This window comes from Sorex araneus, chromosome 3 (genome assembly GCF_027595985.1).
Source record: "Sorex araneus isolate mSorAra2 chromosome 3, mSorAra2.pri, whole genome shotgun sequence".
Lineage (NCBI taxonomy): Eukaryota > Metazoa > Chordata > Mammalia > Eulipotyphla > Soricidae > Sorex > Sorex araneus.
In genome coordinates, this window is record NC_073304.1 from 239248171 (window position 1) to 239269175 (window position 21005).

Consider the following 21005-nt stretch of genomic DNA (forward strand, 5'->3'; position numbering starts at 1 on the left):
CAGTGCTGCATGGTGGACAGATGTCAAACACTGCAGTACAGAAAGAAAACCAACTGTGAGGCTCGCTTGAAATACCTTTCTAGTATTCGACTCCGGTGCCATGTGTTCTCAGTCACCCATCTGGCAAACAGTTGAAAGGAGACTGAAAGTAACTGCTGATGAGGGTTCAGGGAAGAAGTCTGTCGTTGCTGCCAGTTCTGTGGTAGGACTTGGAGCATACCAGGGTTCATGCTATGGGAGCAGATAATTCCTTTTCTGTTTGCTTTTGGGTTTTGTGTTACTGGCCAGGGCCCCATGGCAGAATTCAGAAGCAAGTAGACACCATTGGGATTCTGGTTCTTGTGGGAAGGGAGTGAGGTTGGTCTGTCAAGTCTCATCTTTCCTCAGCCTTCATTCCCAAGATTCCTGCTGATTCACTCCCACCCTGATCCCAGGGAAAATGAAGCAGATGCTGGCTTTGTGCCTTATGATGGTGTAGTCATCGCATTGCTGCCGCCTCTACAGCTTGACACAAACCTGCTTTCAGGTGGACTGATTTTTGAGGATTGCAAGGCAAAAGATTTCCACCAAGATATCATTCTGCACTGAAGCCTTTGGGGGCCACACCCCACCCCAGGGGTCCTCCTTTTTTTTTTTTTTTATCTTTTTGAGTCACACCTGGCAATGCTCAGGGGTTATGTTTGGCTCTGCACTCAGGAATTACTCCTGCTGGTGCTCAGGGGACCATATGGGATGCTGGGGATCGAACCCAGGTTGGCCGTGTGCAAGGCAAGCACCCTACCCTCTATACTGTTGCTCTGGTTTCGGGTGCTCCTCTTTTGTGGGTAATTGTCAGAGCAGGGAAATCCATGAGCAAAGGCCAAATGGAGTGTGTGTTGAGAGGATTTGAAAGACGTCTTCATCTTTTTTTTAAAATTTTTTTTTTAATTAGTGAGTCACAATGAGGGTACAATTACAGATTCACACATTTTCGTGCTTGTTTTTCCCTCATGCAATATTTGAGAGCCCATCCCTCCACCAGTGTAAATTCTCCACCACAAATGAACCCAGTATCCCTCCCACCCCCCAACCCCATCCCCTCCACCCCACCCCACCTCTGTGGCAGGGCATTCCAATTTGTTCTCTCTCCTTTTGGGTGTTGTGGTTTGCAATAGGGGTATTGAGTGGCCATCACGTTCAGTCACTAGTCCACTTTCAGCACATATCTCCCTTCCCGCGTGGGATCTCCAATCACATTTTACTTGGTGTTCCCTTCTCTATTTGGGATGATTTTCCCCCAACGTATGAGGCCAGCTTCCAAGCTATGAAGCCAACGTCCTGGTATTATATACTACTATTCTTGGGTATTAGTCTCTTCTGTTATTTTATATTCCACAGATGAGTGCAATCTTTATATGTCTGTCCCTCTCTTTCTGACTCATTTCACTTAGCATGATACTTTCCATGTTGATCCACTTATATGCCAAGTTCATGACTTCGTCTTTTCTAACAGCTGCATAGTATTCCATTGTATAGATGTACATAAGTTTCTTTAACCAGTCATCTGTTCTCGGGCACTTGGGTTTTTTTCCAGATTCTGGCTACTATAAACAGTGCTGCGATGAACATTTGAGTGCAGATGTCATTTCGACTATACTTTTTTGTTTCTACAGGATATATTCCCAGAAGTGGTATTGCTGGATCAAATGGAAGCTCAATTTCTAATTTTTTGAGTAGTGTCCATATTGTTTTCCAAAGGGGCTGGACCAGTAGGCATTCCCACCAGCAGTGTAGAAGGGTCCCCTTCTCTCCACATCCTCTCCAACAGCGGTTGCTTTTGTTCTTTTGGATGTGTGCCATTCTCTGTGGTGTGAGGTGGTATCTCATGGTTGTTTTGATCTGCATCTCTCTGATGGTTAGTGATGCAGAGCATTTTTTCATGTACCTTTTAGCCATTCGTATCTCTTCCTTAGAAAGTTTCTGTTCATTTCTTCGGCCCATTTTCTGATGTGGTTGGATGTTTTCTTCTTTTTGTTTGTTTTTGTTTTTTTTGGGTCACACCCGGCGATGCACAGGGGTTACTCCTGGCTCTTCACTCAGGAATTACCCCTGGCAGTGCTCAGGGGACCATATGGGATGCTGGGATTAGAACCCGGGTCGGCCGCGTGCAAGGCAAACGCCCTACCCGCTGTGCTATCGCTCCAGCCCCGGATGTTTTCTTCTTGTAGAGTTCAGCCAGTGCTTTATCCTTTCCCATTCTGTAGATTGCCTTTGTATTCTGGTCACTGTGTCTTTTGCGGTGCAGAAGCTTCTTAGTTTAATATAGTCCCATTTGTTTATCTTTGTTTCTACTTGATTGCTTAGTTCCGTGTCGAAAGATGTCTTCATCTTAAGTCTTTATCATTTGTGTGTTGGGGGCAATAGAGCAAGATGTCTTTCTTGGACTTGATTGTGAGCTCCCCTGGTTTGGAGAGGTTTAGGCAGTCCCTGTTGCTTACCACTGGGGGAGGCCAGATAGCTAATACAGGGGTAAGACACTTGCTTTGCATGCAGCTGACCCCAGTCCACACAGCTGAAAACTCCCCCTGACCCCTGAGCATGGAGTCAGAAGTCAAGAGTAACCCCTGAGCACCACTGGGTATGCTCTCCCTCAAAAAATGTCAACTTCGTGCTTGTCTTTTTATTTATAATTCTACATACTTACATAATTGATTTTGCCAAAACTATAAATTTAGGCCCAGAGACCCCTGACAAAGAAGCTGTGGGCAGAGGGGCTTCTGGACAGAACCTCTGCTGTTTCTGTACTTCCTGCCTTACCAAGCAGGCAGAAGTGGAGGGAGGGTAAGATTTGGATTTGAAGATAGGATTTTCAAGGGACTTGTATGACTGATGTGTCATGTCTTGGCCACAGCTGTCTTCTTATCCTTGCAGAGTGGTCTGCTGACACCTGAAATAAAGGGTAGATTGAGCAGCAATGGAAGTCTTGACCAAAAAGACAAGTGCAAGGGTTGTGCTTTTGGAGCACCGAGAAAGTCTTGGCAGCATGAGGTCCCTGCTCTCAGGTGTTAGGGGCATGGATATTTCTTTCTTACTGATAATGATAAATTGGTATAAGAATCTTTCATTACCCACAGCTTCCCACAGAAGTCCATTGTTAGATAACTGGACTTTAGTCCCAAAGCTGCTGCTCCTTTTTTCTTTCTTTGTTTCTTTCTTTTCCTTTTTTTTTTTTTTTTGGCTTTTTGGGTCACACCTGGCAATGCTCAGGGGTTACTCCTGGCTTTGCACTAAGGAATTACTCCTGGCGGTGCTCGGGGGAATCATGTGGGATGCTGGAAATTGAACCTGGTTGGCTGTGTGCAAGGCAAACGCCCTACCTGCTGTACTATCGCTCCAGCCCCCTGCTGCTGCTTCCTTTTTAAAAAATTTTATTAGGAGTTGGACCTGGGTTCGATCCCTGGCACTCCATATGTTCCCCTGAGCATCGCCAGGAGCAACCCCTGAGCATCGTCGGCTGTGACCCAAAAAACAAAAAAACAAAAAAAATTTTTTTTTAAAAATTAAAAACACTGTGATTGGGGGCTGGAGTGATAGCATAGCGGGTAGGGCATTTGCCTTGCATGCGGCCGACCCAGGCTCGATTCCCAGCATCCCATATGGTCCCCTGAGCACCACCGGGATAATTCCTGAGTGCAGAGCCAGGAGTGACCCCTGTGCATCGCCGGGTGTGACCCAAAAAGCAATAAATAAATAAATAAATAAATAAACAAAACACTGTGATTTACAAAGTTATTCAGTATATATTTGTTTCAAGCATTTAGTGTTCCAACACCACCAGTGTGACCTTCCCTCCACCAGTATCCTCAGTTTCCCTTCAATCCCATCTTCCCCCTTTAGCACATAACAAATTTACTTTATATTATTTACTCCAGTAAAAATTTTAAGAACTGGCGGTGGGAGAGATACTGGGAACATTGGTGGAGGAGAATGGGCACTGATGGAGGGATGTAAACCAAATACAAACATGAAAGTTCAAAAAAAAATTTTAAGAACTGGATAATTTTTTTTTTTTTTGCTTTTTTTTGGGTCACACCTGGCGATGCACAGGGGTTACTCCTGGCTCTGCACTCAGGAATTACCCCTGGCGGTGCTCAGGGGACCATATGGGATGCTGGGATTTGAACCCGGGTCGGCCGCGTGCAAGGCAAACGCCCTACCCACTGCGCTATCTCTCCAGCCCCAAGAACTGGATAATTTTTAAGATCAGAAAATAAATCAGAAAGGGCCAATTAGTGATTATCATATGATTTTGATCTATGTAAGTAAGAAAATTAAAACCATTTGATACAATAGAAGAATGCCTATTCTTGGGGGCTGGAGTGATAGCACAGCGGGTAGGGCATTTGCCTTGCACCCGGCCGACCCGGGTTTGATTCCCAGCATCCCATATGGTCCCCTGAGCACCACTAGGGGTGATTCCTGAGTGAAGAGCCAGGAGTAACCCTTGTGCATTGCCAAGTGTGACCCAAAAAGAAAAAAAAAAATAACATGGTGCTCACACCTGCTTCCTCCCTGCACTTAAAAATGCTTCTTGTGTGGGTTGGAGCAATAGCACAGCAGGTAGGGCGTTTGCCTTGCACGCAATCGACCCGGGTTGATTCCCAGCATCCCATATGGTCCCCTGAGCACCGCCAGGAGTAGTTCCTGAGTGCATGAGCCAGGAGTAACTCCTGTGCATCGCCGGGTGTGACCAAAAAGGAAAAAAAAATGCTTCTTGTGTATGGATGTGGAGGGCTCAGGATGGAGAGATAATACAGCAGGTAAAGCGCTTGCTTTTCACATGGCTGACTCAGGTGTGATTCTGGATACCCCATGTGGGCCCCCCAAGCAATGCCAGGAATGATCCCTGAATACAGAGCCAGAAGCAAACCCTGAGCACTGCCAGGTGTGACCCAGAACAAACAAAACGCTTACTGAGCCAGCAGATGCCTTAAAGGCTCTGCACGCAGGAGTCCTGGATTTGGTCTCTAGCACTAATTGGTCCTTGTGCATTGCCCCTGCATGACCCCCAAACAAAGCAAAATAATTTCTTTCATGCTAAAAATGACACCCAGTTTTGTTTTATTATTTTTTTTTCGCTTTTTGGGTCACATCCAGCGATGCACAGGGTTTACTCCTGGCTCATGCACTCAGAAATTACCCCTGGCGGTGCTCAGGGGACCATATGGGATGCTGGGAGTCTAACCTGGGTATGACGTGTGCAAGGCAAACGCCCTACCCACTGTGCTATCACTCCAGCCCCAATACCCAGTTTTGCCCTTGATGGAATCTCAGCTGAGCTTGTCTGAATGAGTCCCTACCTCTGCTCATGGGACCCCATTTAGGCCTCAGGCATCTTCCTTATTCAGTCCCTCTGTCCTGGCTCCATGTTCCCCACTTCTGGCTAGCTGGCTGCCTCAAAAATGCCAGGAAAGCAGGAGCCAGTAGGCTGCTCAGTCTGGCGGGCTCTGGAGAGGATAAGTCCCCATCTCAGGGATTTCTAGATCTCAGGCTCTAAACCCGGGGCCACTGAGACGAAACCTGTCCCCAAACACTAAATCCGAGGTCACAAGGGGACTGGGTGCTGTTGGGGCAAAAGGTTTTGGAGGCCTTGGGTTCTCATCTGCCTTGAGATTGTGTGGGGGGCTGTGTTGGGGGACACCTGTGTGCTGGAGAGTCAGGTGGGGCCCTACAGCATGTGCAATGTTCTCAGAGGGAGCCCTGGCAGCCTGGGGACCCCTTCCCAGGCACAGTGGTAGTTGGGTACTGAGGGAGGTAGAATTTGAACTAAGTTGGATCCTCATTGGCAGGCAGGCAGGGTCTGAGATTTCCTGAGTGCGAGGGTGCTGCTGAATCTGGCCTGTCTCCCCCAGGGTGTGCACCGTTACCTCCCACGTCTCCCCAGTGAAACTGACCTCCAAAGTAGCTTGTATGAAGACACGTGGCTGTGGACACTTGAACACATATGTGGAGAAAGTCCTCCAGTGTCTCAGAAGAGCCAGGTACTTTTGAGGCAGGATCCCATCTTTCCAGAACAGTTGTCCTTTCGGGTGTGTGCGGGGCTAGGGATGGGCTGTTCCCGCTCCAGCTGCTCAGGGCCTCCTGTCTCTCCTCCCACACATGTGATTTGAAGGAGCTGGGCGGAGGCCTTGAGGTCTGTGCCTTCGCAGGTCCCTTTGCAGAGCTGACTTCCGAGGATCCCCTATATCATGCAGAACAGATGGATGCTTCCTAGATGCTTGTTTTGGAAGAGGCCCCCACCCCTTGTGCCATGGTGGCCTGCTTCTCCGTGAGTCAGGCAGCCCATGCTTTCCTTTCATGATGACTGTCACCTGAACCCTATGTTTTTGGGGTTGGGACGTGCCTTATATACCTTTTTAACCATGATTCTGGTTCTGAGAGAGCCTGGAGAATCGGCCTGGACAACAGTGGGGAAGGGTCAGCTCCTGGGGACTGCCCACTACACTAGAAGTGGGGTGGGAGGACTGACTGACCAGGGTCTCTGTGGATTTACACTACAGGTACAGGCAGGGGGGACAGGACTGACCAGCATTTCTGGATTCACATTAGGGGTACAGCTGGTGGGAGCAGACTGGCCAGGGTTCTGGTGAATTCCTGGGACTCCCGGGCGCCAGCCTGGACCTGGTCCAGCATGGCCAAGCAGGACTGTGCCCTCTGGCAGCCTGGCTGTATAATCTGGAGTGCCACCTGGGTGAGGTCAGTGGCGGGCATCAGAAGCCTGGGAGCACCCTCTATCAGTGGCAGGACAGGTGCCTGACAGCCAAAAGGGCCGGGACTTGTCTGGGATGTGTAGCGGGCAGATCTGCGGGGTCTTTACCCTGGCCTGGCCTGTGTACTGTGCTCAGGGGAGGGTCAGGAGGAACGGCATCCAGGTCAGGAAGCTGGGAGGGTGCGAGTGTCCATCTCCTGAACGCACCCACAGGGGAGGGCGCTACCCCAGATCCCCTAGGGGAGCTCCCGCCCTCCAGGAGGTCTCAGAGCGCCCCTCCCTCGGGGCGGGTCCACCTCCTCCAGCTCCCAGAGCCTGCAGGCTGCGCCACCGCCGCCGCCTCTGCCAGGAGCGGATCACGCGCTCTGCGCAGCCCGGCCGGCCCCCGCCCGGCACCATGGAGCGACTGCTGCGGGCGGAGCTGCGCACCGCGACGCTGCGGCCCTTCGGCAGCCCCGGGGCCGGCTGCATTAGCGAGGGTCGCTCCTACGACACCGACACGGGCCCGGTGTTCGTCAAGGTCAACCGCCGAGCGCAGGTGCGGACCGAGGGGCGCCCGGGGCTGGAGAGCGGCGCGGGCGGCGCGGGCGGCGCGGGTGGTGCGCGCTGGCGCGCTCGGGGCCGCTCACTGAGCGGCCCGCTGGGTGTCCGGACAGTGGCAGGTTTATTTGCTTTTGTCTTTGTTTTCTTAATGTTTCTCTATGGGGTGGTGAGGCTAGGGCCCTCAGGTCTTCACCGGGTGGGGGGCCGCTACGGAACCTGCAAGACTCCAAGTGTTCTGACTCCTGCTGGCACTCAGGGACAGCTGGGTGCAGCAAGAAACCTTTCCTACCCTGCACTCAGGGGCTCTCTGGTGCACCCAGAGACATTGCACAGCACTCGCCATGGCCCTTGACAGCACCCCAGGAATGCCCCACCCCTCCCATCTTTCCCTTCACTGGCAGGGCTGTCTGAAGATGACTTGTCCCCCTCTGAACCCCAGGCTCAGGCCCGTGTCGCCCCTCTCAGGGCATTCTCCTGCACCCTGGAGGGTTTTTTGTTTTTGTTTTTTTTCCAGGGAGGGGGGCTTCTTTCCTGGTTCTGAGCCCCAGTCTGGCTCCAGAGCTGTTTGAGCTCAGGACCGTATTCGGACATAGGCCCGGCAGATGTTCGAGGGGGAGATGGCCAGCCTGGAGGCCCTTCGGAGCACTGGTCTGGTGCGAGCACCTCAGCCCATCAAGATTTTCGACGTGCCGGGAGGAGGCGCTGCCTTTGTGATGGAGCATCTGAAAATGCGGAGTCTGAGCAGGTGTGTGAGGCTGAGAGACAGACTGACATGGGAGCAGAAAGGGGCATGGGAAGGCTCCAGAGGAGCAGGTCCAGTCCTGCTGTCCAGTTTCAAGGCGGGGCCCCTTGGCTCCGCGCAGAAGGTGCAGAGTTCTTGCTTCCTGGTGTATGACTGAGTTTTCCCATTGAGAACAAACATTTGTGAGTGTTGCCTGAACTCTGTTGTGTTCTGGTGTCAGCTCAGTTTGGACAGGGGGGTTTGATCATACTTCGCATATTCATCGTAAAAACATGTGGAGAGCCAGAAAGGCAGTACAGGCTATAGCACTTGCCTCTGAACCAGGTTCAATGCCTGACATCACAAAGGGAAAGTTGCTTGCTGTTCCATTAGTAGGTCCCAGGAACTCATGAGCACCACTCTGTGTGGCCCTCTTTCTCTTTTTCCTTTGTTCACTTTGGGGCACACCTGGCAGCTGTTCAGGAGGCTCCTGCCAGTGCTCCAGACTCTGGTCACGTGCACCAGCCCTTTGAGCCATCTCCCAGCCCTGGTAGTCCTTGTCTTATTTCAGCTCCCATTTATTTCCACAAAATCCAGGGCTTTATATTACCTGCCCATGCTCTCAGCCCTGACCATTGACTCCCAGGTTCTCTGTGGATCTCCCTGCCTCCCTCCAGGGGACCCTATGCTCTTGTTCAGAGAGAGTCATTTGCCACAGGCAGTTTTTTTTTTTTTTGCTTTTTTTGGGTCACACCTGGCGATGCACAGGGGTTACTCCTGGCTCTGCACTCAGGAATCACCCCTGGCGGTGCTCAGGGGACCATATGGGATGCTGGGAATTGAACCCGGGTCGGCCGCGTGCAAGGCAAACGCCCTACCCGCTGTGCTATCGCTCCAGCCCCATGCCACAGGCAGTTTTCACTCTTTAAAAACTGGAGAGTCTTTTTCTCAGGGGAGAGGGGTCCTTCCCAGGCAATACTCAGAGGCTCAGGGGTTCATTCCTGGGGATACTTGGCCAACCGGGTGAATGGTTCATTGTTTAAGCCACTTGGCACTGCCAGGCCCTCCCACCCCTGCTCAGGGGATTGTGGAGCAGTGCTAGGCCTGAGCTCAGGTCCTTGTGCAAGGCACGTGCTCCAGACCTGTGAGCATCAGCCCAACCCTGGGGAGTTACTTTGAGGTGTCTGAGCAGTAGAGCCAGAGGACTGGCTGTGATCTCAGCACTTGCTTCCTCAGCCAGGCAGCGACCCTCGGCGCCCAGATGGCTGAGCTGCATCTTTACAACCAGAAGCTGGGAAAGAATTGGAAGGAGAAGGAGCACACAGTGGGTGCGTGCTGCTGCTGGCCATGTTGGACCCAGTGACCCTGCCCCAGGAGGATTGCCCCGTGCCACCCTGGACAGAGATGGGCCTTAGGCCCTGCTCCCACTCTCCTCACTCCTGCTCCTATCTGCTCCTACCCATGTGGACTGAACCGATCACTGGCAGACTTGGCCCCATTTGTCCCGTCTGTCCATGTTCAGGTGCTGGGTGCAGAGTGGCCTGACCTCACTGTGTGTATTAACTACCTGCCCAGGAAGTGGCCATGCCCTGTCCCCAGAGTGCAATTGGGGCCACTTTGCTGAGCTGGCACCAACAAGAGACCAGCCCCTCTGTCCACAGGCCACAGAGCAGATGGTGATCAGCCCCCCTATGTGACCAAATTTGGATTCCACACAGTGACATGCTGTGGCTTCATCACACAGGTGAGTGCTCTGAAGCAGCTGCCCAAGCCCCAGGACTGGACTCTAGGGGGGTGCCGCTGGGGTACCTGCGACCTTGGAGTAGAGTGTGAGCTGAGTTCTGAGGTGTGGACAGTAGAGTCCCGCAGAGCTAAGTTTGGAGGTGGGTGTCCTTACACTCAGCATGATGCCGGCAGGAGGAGGAGAGGAGGACAGGCAGTATGAGACTGGGGACCAGGTCTTGGTGAGTTGAGCTCACAGCCTATTAGCCTGTTTGGAGGCGTCACGGACTCAAGGACTTAGTCAGTGGGTGGGTGGCTGCTATCTCAGGTGGAAGTGTCCTGGGGCAAGGGACACCTGGTGTCCTAGAGATATCCCTGAAGCTTCAGGCAGCTGTAGGGGTCCCCGTGGCAGCACAGATGGTCTGTCTCTCCCAGGATGCAGCTGCCTGGGGAGAGGGTAGTGGGTAGCCACATTTGGGCATAGGAGGTGATAGGGCTGGGCCGTGGGGGCTCCTGACCCCTGGTGTATGCATTCAGTAAGGCATATTAGCCATCTGGGGCACAGGGTCAGCTGCGCTGAAGCTGTCTGAGACGATAATGACAATATGCTGGTCCTGCCACCACTGACCCACGAGGCTCCTGCTCTCTGTTTTTGGGGGCTGACCCATGAGGGGGGATCCCTGGGACACGAAATATACTTAGTCCACTTGGGCCTGTGGCTTCTCAGCTGGTGGACTCACACGTGACTCAGGGCATCCATCTACCATGGCAACCCTAAGGAGTTAGGGTTAGGGGTTTTAGAGAAGAGGACAATGACAGAGAGGCCGCATAGCAGTGAGGGGGCTGGCTGGCAGGCTGAACGTTCATCCCAGCCTGCCAACAGCTCACGCCCAGGTGGCTTCCCCTTTAGAGCTGGGGAAGTCACAGCTTTTGGGGAATGTGTGGACCCCGGCATCACTGTCCGGGTGGAGGATTGGCTGGTCGATGCCGGTCTCTGGTTCCTTATGCTCAAAGCTGTGTTGTTTAGGTACAAGATGGACACGGGCCCAGGGGTGCCCCCAGGCCTCAGGTTTGTGTGGGAGCTGCACCTGCATAGCCAGGGTCACCCCAGGTCACTGTGTTCCTTCTAGAAAGTCCCTCCAGAAGGATTCCATAGAGCAGCCTTTGTATAAAAGAAGCTTTGCAACTTAAAGACCACAGCACTATTGGGGTGTGACTGACCTGGCTGAGCCACCTATTTTTGAAAGTCCTTTGGGACTGGAGAGAGTACAGGGCTCAAGGCACATGCCTTGCATGCAGTTGAGCCTGATCCAATCCTCCAAACCACATGGTTCCCTGAGCATCACAGGGTGTAGCCCAATACTTCATGCTATTCAGGATATCCTGGGTGGTCCTCGGCACCATATCCTCCCTTCTGTGCACTGAGCTGTTGACTCAGGTGCTGAGAATCACCAGAAGGGGTCTGCGAGGCTCCTCCCCCCCAAAAAAAATATTGTGTGGTTTGGGATGGAGGAGATGGTTCAGAGGGCTGGAGTACAGACTTTACATGCAGGGCAACGATGACGACATGGTGGGGAATCGTCCCTGAGAACTGGAAATGGGAGTCCTTGAGCACCACTGGATGTGGCCCTAAAGCTATAAAAAATGAAACTACAGTTTGATGAGTTTGGCATGAGACTGTGTCCGTGAGCTACTCACCCTGGCCAGGATGATGATGTGTCATCAAGTGTCTTCACATCTGGGGCCCAAAAGGTAGGATGACATGGGGCTGACCCACATTTGATCCCTGACACCATATACAGTTGCCTGAGCACCGCCAGGAGTGATCCCTGAGTGCAGAGCCAGGAGTAAGTCCTGAGCACTGCTGGGTATGGCTCAAAAATGAAAAAGAAAAAAAAAAGTGTTCTTACATCCAGAAGTGTCCTCAGCCCTTTCTGATCCTGGTACCCACTGGGTTGACCCCCACCCTCTGGGTCCATATCAGCCTCTTGTGGCATGCAGTGTGGGCAAAACCACCCTCTGTCACCTCCTTCATCACCTGCTTCCTTGGTCATTGTCTTGTAGCTCTCTATGGACCAGCCAGCCTGTCTGGTCACCTGCTGGATTATTTTCTACTTTTATTCTCCCCCACAAAGAGGGCTGCTGTAAACCTTTGTGTCCAAGAATCAGACAAATGTTTCCATTTATTCTGGTGAATGACTAGGTGGTAAGGCATTTTAAGAAGTTGCTGGTGTGTTTCCCTGGGGTGGGGTGGGGGCGCCTCAGTTTCACCCTGCCCTCCGTGTGGGAGATCCCAGTTGCTCCACTTCCACACACACTCAGCATTTTCTGTTTCCTGTACTTCAGTCAGGCGGGGAGTACAAGGGGTCTCACGGGGCTTTCCCCTGGCTCCCGGGTGGGTTTGTTTGTCCTATGTTTGTCACTGAGTATTGGACAGACATTCAGGGCCTGATGTCTTATCAGCTGGATTTCTTTCTTTTTTTTCTTTTTGGGTCACACCTGGCGATGCACAGGGGTTACTCCTGGCTCTGCACTCAGGAATCACTCCTGGCGGTGCTCAGGGGACCATATGGGATGCTGGGAATTGAACCCGGCCCGGGTTGGCCGCGTGCAAGGCAAACGCCCTACCCGCTGTGCTATCACTCCAGCCCCTCAGCTGGCTTTCTTTTTCTCTTGGCGACATTCTTTTTTGGAACCCCGTTTAGTCGGATGTCTATATGGTCACCTCACTTTCCTCTGATGAGTATTTGTGCGGACCAACTATTTACGTGATGCACGTGAGAACATAGCTTTCCTCCATCCTGTCTGGCCTCAGAGAGCCTCTGGACTTGTGAGCTATGAGGAACTCAAACTGATCCTCTTGCCCTTAGTATTTTACTCATTCTATCTGGTTTCTGGCTCCCTCTTCCTCTTTCCCCTTCGGTGAGCTACTTTTTTTTTTTTTTTTTTTTTTTTTTTTTTTCTCTTTGGGTCACACCTGGCGATGCACAGGGGTTACTCCTGGCTCTGCACTCAGGAATTACCCCTGGCCGTGCTCAGGGGACCATATGGGATGCTGGGATTTGAACCCGGGTCGGCCGCGTGCAAGGCAAATGCCCTACCCGCTGTGCTATCTCTCCAGCCCCCCGGTGAGCTACTTTGAAACAAGTCTGTCTCACCTCTGTTGCAGGCTGGCTCCAGTGCCCTCCATGTGGTAGTGGGGTGCTATTGGTTCTAGGCAAAGTTGGCCCCTGCTCTGTCTGTGCCCACCGGCTGCAGACCCCTTCCCTTGCTGTGCAGGTGAACGAGTGGCAGGACGACTGGGCCACCTTCTTTACGCGGCACCGGCTCCAGGCACAGCTGGACCTCATCGAGAAGGACTATGCCGACCAGGAGCTTCGGGAACTCTGGGCCCGGCTCCAGGTGGGCCTGGCAGATGTTCTTTGGGGAGGGGCTTCCTTCCAGGGTGCCACACACCAGCTAGAGAGGTTACTGGGCACATGAGTGTGAGGCTGCTGAGCCGATGGAGATGCCAGGCCGGAACGAGGCCCCAGAATTGCCCTGCTGAGGGGCCACATTTGCTTAGCTGGGAAGCAGGTGTGTCTTGCAGGGTGGAGAGTGCCACTGTCATTCATGTCCTCTGCCTTCCCTGCGAAGCTCTGTACAGCAGAACTGCACTGCAGTGCAGGGGGACAAGCCCCTCCAAAATGTTCACTTTGAATAAAGCAGGCAGCGGGGGGGGGGGGGGCAGAAAGAACGTGTGTGTGTGTGTGTGTGTGTGTGTGTGTGTGTGTGTGTGTGTGTGTGTGTACCAAGTCCTATACAGCTCTGTGGCCCCTCTTCTAAGAACCAACCATACATCCCATCATCTCCTGTATGGAGTCAGGAGTCCACTAGAATTGCAGAAGTGGGTAAGACAAGGCTGTTCCCTGGAGACCTCGGAGCCTCACTGTCCAGGGGCCTCAGGTGGGCACACGGTCATCTCTGCTCTTTCCCAAGCGTTGTGGGAGAGTCACTGCATGTGACTCAGGGACTCTGGTAACTCTGTTTGCATGATTCTTCTTTTAGGTGAAAATTCCAGATCTGTTTAGTGGCCTAGAAATTGTCCCTGCCCTTCTTCATGGGGATCTTTGGTCAGGAAATGTGGCCGAGGACGACGCAGGTCCCCTCATTTATGACCCAGCATCCTTCTATGGCCATTCTGAGTTTGAATTGGCAATTGCTTTGATGTTTGGAGGGTTCCCCCGGTCCTTCTTCACTGCTTACCACCAGAAGATCCCTAAGGCTCCAGGCTTCGACCAGCGACTGTTGCTCTATCAACTTTTTAACTACCTGAACCACTGGAACCACTTTGGGAGGGAGTACCGAAGCCCATCCCTGACCACCATGAGAAGGCTTCTGAAGTAGCAGCCAGCCGCTTCTCCTGCTTCACCCAGTCTCTCCAAAGGTAGTGGGGGCACCCGGCCCACATGACTTCAGGTACTAATAAAGCCAGAGAGCCCTCAGGGCATCCACTGCCAGCTTCCTTTCCCTTGCATCTCTGTTCGTCTGGATTAATTTATGCATCTCAGACCTCTGTGGTTTCCAATGGGCTCATTAGGGACCCTAGTTGGTTACAGGAATTCACAAACAACTGGGGTCTGCATCCCCCTGTGGACACTGTGGCACTGTGGCCATAAAATGGACCTTACATCTTCAGCAGCACCCCTGGGGCTGTAGGACAGATGGAAGGAAGGGCTTTGTGGGGGACCTCTGCTGCACAGGCCTGTCCTGCTCCATGTTCTGGCTGCTGTCTTCCTGGGTAAAGGAGGGTCAGAAGGGATGGGAAGCTTGAAGTGAGGGCTGTGCTGTACATGACAGTGCATAAGGTGGTGTTGCAGAGGGGATGGTCCTGGGACAGTGGCGCTGGGTGGCCCATGTGTGCACTGCAGACAGGGAGCCTCATCTTTATTATCCCTTTGTAGATTATCAGTCACTTCCCACCTTTTATAAGAGCCTATGAGGGCTCACATCTCTTCCGTCAAGTGTGGGAGTTATTCCCTCTGCTGGCTGCTGAGCTCATGTGAGACTTTCCCCGCAAAAGTGCCTTCCCCAGCCAGAGGTAAAGGACAAGGGTTAAGGCTCTTGCATTGCATCAGATGGAACCCTGCACTAACAGAAGCGATCCCTGAGCATCAACGAGTGTTGCCTTGAAACCAAACTACATGCAGAAGGCACCTTCCAAACAGTAAAGTGCCACGTGATGGACGTTTCAGGAGGCGAGGGACTAGAGCCTGAGCAGACTATCTATGGGCCGCATAGGACCTGACGCCCCGTCCCGCCTCGCTTCGGTCCTATCCTGCCTTGTTCCTCCCGCTGCCCGCTGTCGGCCCCACCCCTACCCGCTCCGGCCCCGCCTCCACACCGCTGCCAGCCCCTGCCCTCCCCACCCCGCCTCCACACAGCTGTCGGCCCCGCCCCGGCTAGGCCCCGCCTTCAGATCGCTGTTGGCCCGTCCCCGACTATGGCCCCGCCCGGCCCCGCCTCCAGACAGGTCAGTCCCGCCCCTCCTGCTCCCAGCTGTCGGCCCCGCCCCGACCACGGTCCCGCCCGGCCCCGCCTCCAGACCGCTGCCAGCCCCTGCCCTCCCCACCCCGCCTCCACACAGCTGTGGGCCCCGCCCCGGCTAGGCCCCGCCTTCAGATCGCTGTTGGCCCGTCCCCGACTATGGCCCCGCCCGGCCCCGCCTCCAGGCCGCTCTCGGCCCCGCCCCCAGCTATGGTCCCGTCCCCGCTCTGCGCTGCATCCCATCCCGCCTGAGACCTTGCCCGCTGCCCAGACCACACTTCACTTCAGACCCAGCCTTCTCCCACCCAATTTCTTACTAACCCCGCGCCCCCGCGCAAACTTGGTCCCACTCCACCGCAGATTCCGCCCCAAACCTGGCCCCGCCCCGCCCAGACCCGCCCCAGCCAAGCTCAGGCCTCGTCTCCTACGTCACTCATCGGGCGAAGACACGCCCTCACCCGCCGTTAGCACTAAACCACGCCCCTAAGCAAACACTAAATTGTCTACCACGCCCCGGCACCCCCTCTGCCTGCCTCGGCCCTAGCCCTCCCGTCTGGTCGGTGCCCGTAGCCGACCCCATTCCCGGGTCCCTGGATGCGTTCCTCGTTCTCCCGGCAACGCCCTCGACACATTTCCACCGCGGGCCTCGCGCACCCGGCACCCGCGGGGCGCTCCGCATCTGCAGTCTGTGGCGCCCATCGTTGCCTCCGCGCGCACTCTTTAGGCCGCTGGCGCGCTCCGTAGCGGGGGACGGAGGCGGCGGGGCGGGGCGAGCGCTGGTCACGCCTTCGCGGGCGACTCCGGCGTTCGGCGACTCCCGCGAGCTGCGAGGATGGCGCTGGGCGAAGGCGCTGCGGCGGGTTCGCCGGAGGACGAGGCGGAGGTGGAGGCGCTGGCCCTGGGCAGCGCCCTCGAGGCGTTCGGCGAGAGTGAGGAGACGCGCGCGCTGCTCTGCCGCCTGCCGGCCGTGCTGAGGGAGCGCGTGGCCGCGGAGGCGCTCCTGGAGCGGTTCCGAGGTGCGGGCCCGCGCCGCGGGGAGGGCGGCGCCCGGGACGGGGTGTGGGGAGGGGCGGGGGAGGGGCCCGGGGAGGGGGGGAGGGGGTGCGGGGGACACTGTGGGGAGGCCCGGGCGTCGGGGGCACTGGGAGGGGCGGGGGTGAGGAGGCACTGTGTGGAGAGGGGCGGGGGCGGTGGAGAGGGTTGGGGGTCAGGGTTCAGGGAGGAGACTGGGCAGGGCTGGGGACACAGATGGAGAGGAGGCAGGGGTGTGCGGATTAGGGTGGAGAGGGCTCAGGTGTGGGGTTTGGGGTGGAGTGAGGCAGGGTTGAGGGTTTAGGATAGAGACGGGGCAGGGGTGGGGGGTTAGGGTGAGGGTCAGCGTGTAGAGGGGGCTGAGCAGGGTCTGAACCAGCGGGACGCGTGGGGTGTGGCTCTCATCTTCTCTTCCTTCGTAGTGATAATGGACAAGTACCAGGAGCAGCCGCACCTGCTGGACCCACACCTCGGTAAGAGTGTGCGGTGGGATTGTCCCCTGGATGGGCCCTTGCGTGCGTTACCTGTGCGCTCCAGCGCCTCTGGCTGGCGACCAGGTTCCGGCCCCCTCCCTCCCGCACCGCCACCTCTCAGTGGCCTGCAGTTGTCTCCTTGTGCGAGTGGAGACCTTGCACTTGAATCACTGGTTCGAAATGGGAGGGTTTTTCTTGGTGGGAGTTGTCTTTCTGTTTTTTTTCTTTTCTTTTTGGGTCACACCCAGCGATGCTCAGGGATTACTCCTGGCTCTGCACTCAGGAATTACTCCTGGCTGTGCTCGGGGGACCCTATGGGATGCTGGGAATCGAACCCGGGTCAGCCGCGCATGCAAGGCAAATGCCCTACCCGCTGTGCTATCGCTCCAGCCCCTGTATTCTTTTAAGTTACTCCTGGCAGTGACGGCGGGACCGCACATCTACTCGTCCGTGGTGCACTCTGGCCCTTGCTTGCTGTCTTGCCGCAGAGGGAGCCCATGCTCCCGGGTGAACCTCAAGAGGAAAGGCGGTGGGCTTCGGGTCCCTGTGTTCACATGCCAGCTCCACCTTGAGAGGCCTCTGCACTGTGACTTGATGAGGGCAAGGTGTTGCCCCGGGAGCTGGGCAGTTTCTGACAACTGTGCTGTCTTGCGTGCCAGCCTGGCGAAGTGAAGATTCTGCTGAGGGTGGAGGATGCCACTACCATCTCTGGAACTTGTTCTCCCCTCCAGTCCTGGCTGACTCAGCTCAACCCCATTTCTCAGAGGTCCCCGTTGGCCTATTTGCTTGTGCTTACTGCCTATTGTTCCTTGTCTGGAAATCTATTTGTGCAGTTTTCTTCGTGTTGGTATTAGCAGGCAAATTATTCCTTTAAAACTGGAAATGGGGGCTGGAGTGATAGCACAGCGGGTAGGGCTTTTGCTTTGCACACGGCTGACCCGGGTTCGATTCCCAGCATCTCATATGGTCCCCTAAGCACCACCAGGAGTAATTCCTGAGTGCAGAGCTAGGTAAGTAGCCCCTGTGCATCGCTGGGTGTGACCCCCCCAAAAGCAAAACAACAACAAAAAATTGGAAGTGTAGATTGTCTTTTTTTTTTTACGTTGTGCATTATAATCCAATATTTATTTATTTATTTAAATTTTATTTATTTTTTAATTAGCGAATCACCGTGAGGGTACAGTTACAGATTTACACATTTTTGTGCTTGTGTTTCCCTCATACAATGTTCGAGAACCCATCCCTTCACCAGTGCCCATTCCCCACCACCAATAAACCCAGTATCTCTCCCACCCCCACAATCCCATCTCCCCCACCCCACCCTGCCTCTGTGGCAGGGTATTCCTTTTTGTTCTCTCTCACCAGTTGGGTGTTGTGGTTTGTAATAGGGGTGTTGAGTGGCCATCGTGTTCAGTCTCTTGTCTACTTTCAGCACGCATCACCCTTCCAGTGCGTGGTCTCCAACCACATTTTACTTGGTGTTCCTTTCTCTATCTGAGCTGCCTTTTCCCCAGAATGTGAGGCCAGCTTCTAAGCCATGGAGCCAACCTCCTGGTACTTATTTCTACTATTCTTTTTTTTTTTTTTTGGCTTTTTGGGTCACACCCAGTGAGGCTCAGGGGTTACTCCTGGCTTTGCACTCAGGAAATCACTCCTGGCGGTGCTTGGGGGACCATATGGGATGCCGGGGATCGAACCCGGGTCGACTGCGTGCAAGGCAAACGCCCTACCTGCTGTGCTATTGCTCCGGCCCCATTTCTACTATTCTTGGGTGTTAGTCTCCTTCCCTGTTATTTTATATTCCACAGATGAGTGCAATCTTTCTATGTCTATCTCTCTTTCTGACTCATTTCACTTAGCATGATACTTTCCATGTTGATCCACTTATATGCAAAGTTCATGACTTCATCTTTTCTAACAGCTGCATAGTATTCTATTGTATAGATGTACCAAAGTTTCTTTAACCAGTCATCTGTTCTCGGGCACTCGGGTTTTTTCCAGATTCTGGCTACTGTAAACAGTGCTGCAATGAACATTTAAGTGCAGATGTCATTTCGACTATACATTTTTGCTTCTCCGGGATATATTCCCAGCAGTAGTATTGCTGGGTCAGATGGGAGCTCAATTTCTAATTTTTTGAGAATCATCCATATTGTTTTCCAGAAGGGCTGAACCAGTCGGCATTCCCACCAGCAGTGTAAAAGGGTCCCTTTCTCCCCACATCCTCTCCAACAGCGGTTGCTTTTGTTCTTTTGGATGTGTGCCATTCTCTGTGGTGTGAGGTGGTATCTCATGGTTGTTTTGATCTGCATCTCCCTGATGATTAGTGATGTAGAGCACTTTTTCATGTGCCCATTCGTATCTCTTCCTTGGGAAAGTTTCTGTTCATTTCTTCGGCCCATTTTCTGATGTGGTTGGATGTTTTCTTCTTGTAGAGTTCAACCAGTGCCTTATATACCCTTGGTTAGATTGTCTTTTTCATCACACAATAATGGCTAAAATCAGATCATTGTGAGGCTGGATAGATAACTCAGGGGGTAGGGCATTTAGCTTCCATATCGCCGACCCAGGTTTGATCCCTGGCACCCTGTATGGTTCCCCAAGCCCTGCCAGGAGTGATCCCTGAGAGCCCCTTAAAAACCAAATCAGATCACTGCTAAATAGTTATAGCAGGAATCTTTTATAATGTTGGGTACTGGGTATTGGTTTGAGATAGAATAATTTTCTTTTAAGTGATAGTATTTCCTCTAAATTTGAAATCGGGAATACATATCTTGTTAGCAGTACTTCTCTAGTAGAAAGTGTTAAGATTAAAATATAAGTTATTTTTGGCTAGATTGGTAATTGGATTACATAGGTTTACTAATCTGAACCATACTTTCATTTCTAAAGTTTGTTTGTTTGTTTTTTTGGGCCACATCTGGTGGTGGTCAGGGGTTACTCCTGATTCTGTACTCAGTAATCACTCTTGCTGGGCTTGGGGGACCATAAGTGATGCCGGGGATTGAACTTGGGTTGGTCATATGCAAGGTAAATGAACTACTTGCTGTAGCTCTTTTGATATTTTATTTTTTATTTATTTATTTTTTGCTTTTTGGGTCATACCTGGCGATGCACAGAGGTTGTTACTCCTGGCTCTTCACTCAGGAATTACTCCTGGCGGTGCTCAGGGGACCATATAGGATGCTGGGAATCGAACCTGGGTCGGCCGCGTGCAAGGCAAACGCCCTACCCGCTGTGCTATTGCTCCAGCCCCTCTTTTGATATTTTAATAGCACATTGAGAGGCTAGAGAAATAGTACAGCAGGTGAGGAACTTGCTTTGCACACAGACGTCCCCAGTTTGATCCCTAGCACTGTAGAGCACAGAACTATGAGTAAGCTTTTACCAACTGTAGAATGTGACCCCAAGACAAAAAAAAATTCATATATATATATTTAACGTAGGAGTACTACTATTCAGTCATTGATTAAGCTGATATTCATTCATATTTTTTCTGTTTGTTTTTGGTGCACAGCAGTGCTCAGGACTTACTCCTGGCTCTGCACTCAGGGATCACTCCTCTTGGGGGCTGGGGGACAGTATGGGATGCTGAGGATCAAACCCGGGTCATTCACATGCAAGGCAAGTGCCCTACCTGCTGTACTGTTGTTCTGGTCCCTCGTATTTATTTATATATCAAGTATTTATGTATTTTTAAAAATATGTTTTTTATCTAGAATGGATGATGAACATCTTGTTGGATCTCGTGAGAGATAAGTCATCCCCAGCTGACCTTGTACATCTGGCTTTTAAATTCCTTTATATCATCACTAAGGTAATGTTCACATAGCACTTCATGGTTGAGTCTTCTATAATGTACTCTGCCCAGAAGTTACCCGCCAAAATGTTACTGCTCAGGAAAGATGGTTTTACTTTTCCTCCTTGTACCACATTTGGGGATCAGATGTCAGTGATCCACAGGAGGTCTTGAGTAAACAGTGTCTGAGATATTTACCATCTTGGATTTGAATAATTTGAACAATCACTTTGCTAGAATGGAAGGGATGGAGGGAGATGATCAATTCAGAAAAGTTTCTTACAAGGAAATAAGCAGAAAAAACTTGATGGAATGGAACTACTCAGACTTACCTGTGTTGAGGCTTTTGCAGATTCTGAGTAAGTGGGTCTGGGATATCTGCTTTCTCACCCTTCTCAGGGATGTCCTGTCTGTGCTGCAGACCAGCCACTGCCCCTTTGG

General features: G+C 52.8%; 2 protein-coding genes across 5 annotated transcripts in view; both read left to right on the forward strand.

The window, feature by feature from the left end:
• Positions 1-6941: 6941 nt before the first annotated feature.
• Positions 6942-14248, forward strand: FN3K (fructosamine 3 kinase). 4 transcript variants are annotated; one of them, XM_055133214.1, is made up of 6 exons: positions 6984-7286; positions 7851-8036; positions 9253-9340; positions 9674-9756; positions 13014-13136; positions 13782-14248. In XM_055133214.1, exons 1-6 carry the CDS (start codon positions 7146-7148, stop codon positions 14118-14120), a joined length of 960 nt encoding a protein of 319 aa, XP_054989189.1. In that variant the 5' UTR covers positions 6984-7145; the 3' UTR covers positions 14121-14248. The 4 variants fall into 4 exon arrangements, with proteins under 4 accessions (XP_054989191.1, XP_054989189.1, XP_054989192.1 ...); XM_055133217.1 differs by having other exon boundaries at positions 7033-7286; positions 7806-8036; positions 9249-9340; XM_055133215.1 differs by having other exon boundaries at positions 7035-7286; positions 7885-8036; positions 9249-9340.
• Positions 14249-15894: 1646 nt separating this feature from the next.
• The window catches only part of TBCD (tubulin folding cofactor D), a 99554-nt gene continuing 94443 nt past the window's right edge, over positions 15895-21005 (forward strand). The window contains exons 1-3 of the mRNA XM_004621130.2: positions 15895-16276; positions 16715-16765; positions 20485-20582. Coding sequence (XP_004621187.1) covers positions 16093-16276; positions 16715-16765; positions 20485-20582 — 333 coding nt within the window. The 5' untranslated portion in view covers positions 15895-16092. The remainder of the gene's footprint in view (positions 16277-16714; positions 16766-20484; positions 20583-21005) is intronic.